The 1,559-nt window shown below is 51.6% G+C and overlaps 1 protein-coding gene across 1 annotated transcript; it reads right to left on the bottom strand.

Annotated features, from left to right (window-relative positions):
* Window positions 1-213: 213 nt before the first annotated feature.
* Window positions 214-1,302, bottom strand: LOC127752305 (ATP-binding cassette sub-family C member 4-like). The gene is made up of 3 exons (XM_052277231.1): window positions 1,052-1,302; window positions 568-724; window positions 214-460 (listed from the first exon to the last, which is right to left on the bottom strand). The coding sequence occupies exons 1-3, from the start codon at window positions 1,182-1,184 to the stop codon at window positions 229-231; spliced, it is 522 nt and encodes a 173-aa protein (XP_052133191.1). The 5' UTR covers window positions 1,185-1,302; the 3' UTR covers window positions 214-228.
* Between the last annotated feature and the right edge of the window lie 257 nt (window positions 1,303-1,559).

Raw genomic sequence — 1,559 nt, 5'->3', positions numbered from 1 at the left:
TTTTCCTTGTTTCAAGTGCACGCTGACACAAGATCAAATTTACTCTTGAAACAAGCTGATATTTTCCTTCGAGTAAGAGAAAAATCTTATTCTGAAGACAATATTGCCTTGTTTCAATGGTGAATTTTATCTTGTGTCAGCTTCCCCCTGAATCAATAAACTATTTTTGTGGGTGCAGAAATTGAGCCAGTCGGAAAACAACCACTAAGGCGTCAAACTTTTTCTTAGCTATGTTAGCAAACGCTTGTTTTGCGTGCTGTGCGAATATGGGGCACGCCTCCTCGTTTCCCCCCTTTTGTCTGAACAGAGCTGTCTACTTACGAATGACGCCTTGAGCGGGTCGCCCGACAGTGCGTACGTGACGAGTGTGGAGAACAGGGCGACGCGCGTGGTGAACATCATGAAGGTCATGAACACGCCGCGCACCATGTACACTTTGAGCAGCTCCTTGATCTCGTCGCTGAATAAAGGGGGATGACATTTAAGAGGAGTGCATTCAAGTTTCCCGCGCGAACCGCGAAAGTCATTGTAGCGAAACGCCGGGGGGCGGCGGCCTTCACGACTTACCGTCGCGCCTCCGAGATGAGCTTGTTGAAGGGCTTCTCCCACGCGTACATCTTGATGACCTGCACGCCGTTGACGATCTCGTCCATGAGGCGGACGCGCTTGTCGGTCCTCAGCGCGATCCGGTGCCGGAACTTGGACGAGAGGCCGCCGGTGTAGGCTGCAACCGTCATGCCGGGTCAGGTCATGTGCAGTGCTAAACAGTATTGTTGCCCTGTTCAAAAATTATCTCTACGTATGAGTAACAGTATTATGTAACTGACTTTTCGTAGACCAAAATTTCCTTTTTAATATACTTTTATTACTCTGACTGTCTTTGCTATTTATTTTCCAAGTTTTTTTTTTTAAAGGTTTGTACTTGGTGTGGCCTCCTATGTAGTGACTTTTGGGTGATTTTTTGTTAGGGCCTTTTCGTTCCGTGGTGGGTAGGTTCAGTCCCCCATGATGAATGATCGTTCTCTCTGAAGCCCTGCGCACGCTTACTCACACTGCAGTGGCACGACGATGAACACGGCCCCGATGCCGACGAAGGCCGACCAGCCGACCTGCGCGTACAACAGGTACGCGATGATGAGGGTGAGCGTGGGGTCTATCCACAGATGGTTGAGGAAGATGGCCATGATGTCGAAGCGGCTGACGTCGTTGCTCAGCAGGTTGACCACCTGTCCGGACGCCGTCTCGCCCAGCGCTGTCCGGCTGAGCCGCGTGGCCTTGCCCGTGAAAGAAGCACACAAGGAAAAAGTGAAAATAATGAGAAGGACACGGAAGCATTATCGTAGTTTTCTTTTGGTCGAGTGATTGACGGACTTGGGACTTGTGTGTGGCTCTAATCGCGGCGGTGGCGGCGGGTCGATGCCCGCGGTAAACACCGGGTAGGTCCTGATGAAGTTATTAGGAGCTCCCTGTTCGATGTTAAATGAGCCCTGTGCGACGTCCGACCATTACGGGCCAAGGGTCCTCCGCGGCTTGAGACAGGCCCGCCCCGCCCTGCCACA

Source organism: Frankliniella occidentalis, unplaced genomic scaffold (genome assembly GCF_000697945.3).
Source record: "Frankliniella occidentalis isolate FOCC.00 unplaced genomic scaffold, Focc_3.1 Scaffold6161, whole genome shotgun sequence".
Taxonomy (NCBI): domain Eukaryota; kingdom Metazoa; phylum Arthropoda; class Insecta; order Thysanoptera; family Thripidae; genus Frankliniella; species Frankliniella occidentalis.
This window is presented reverse-complemented; position numbering and strand designations above follow the sequence as displayed.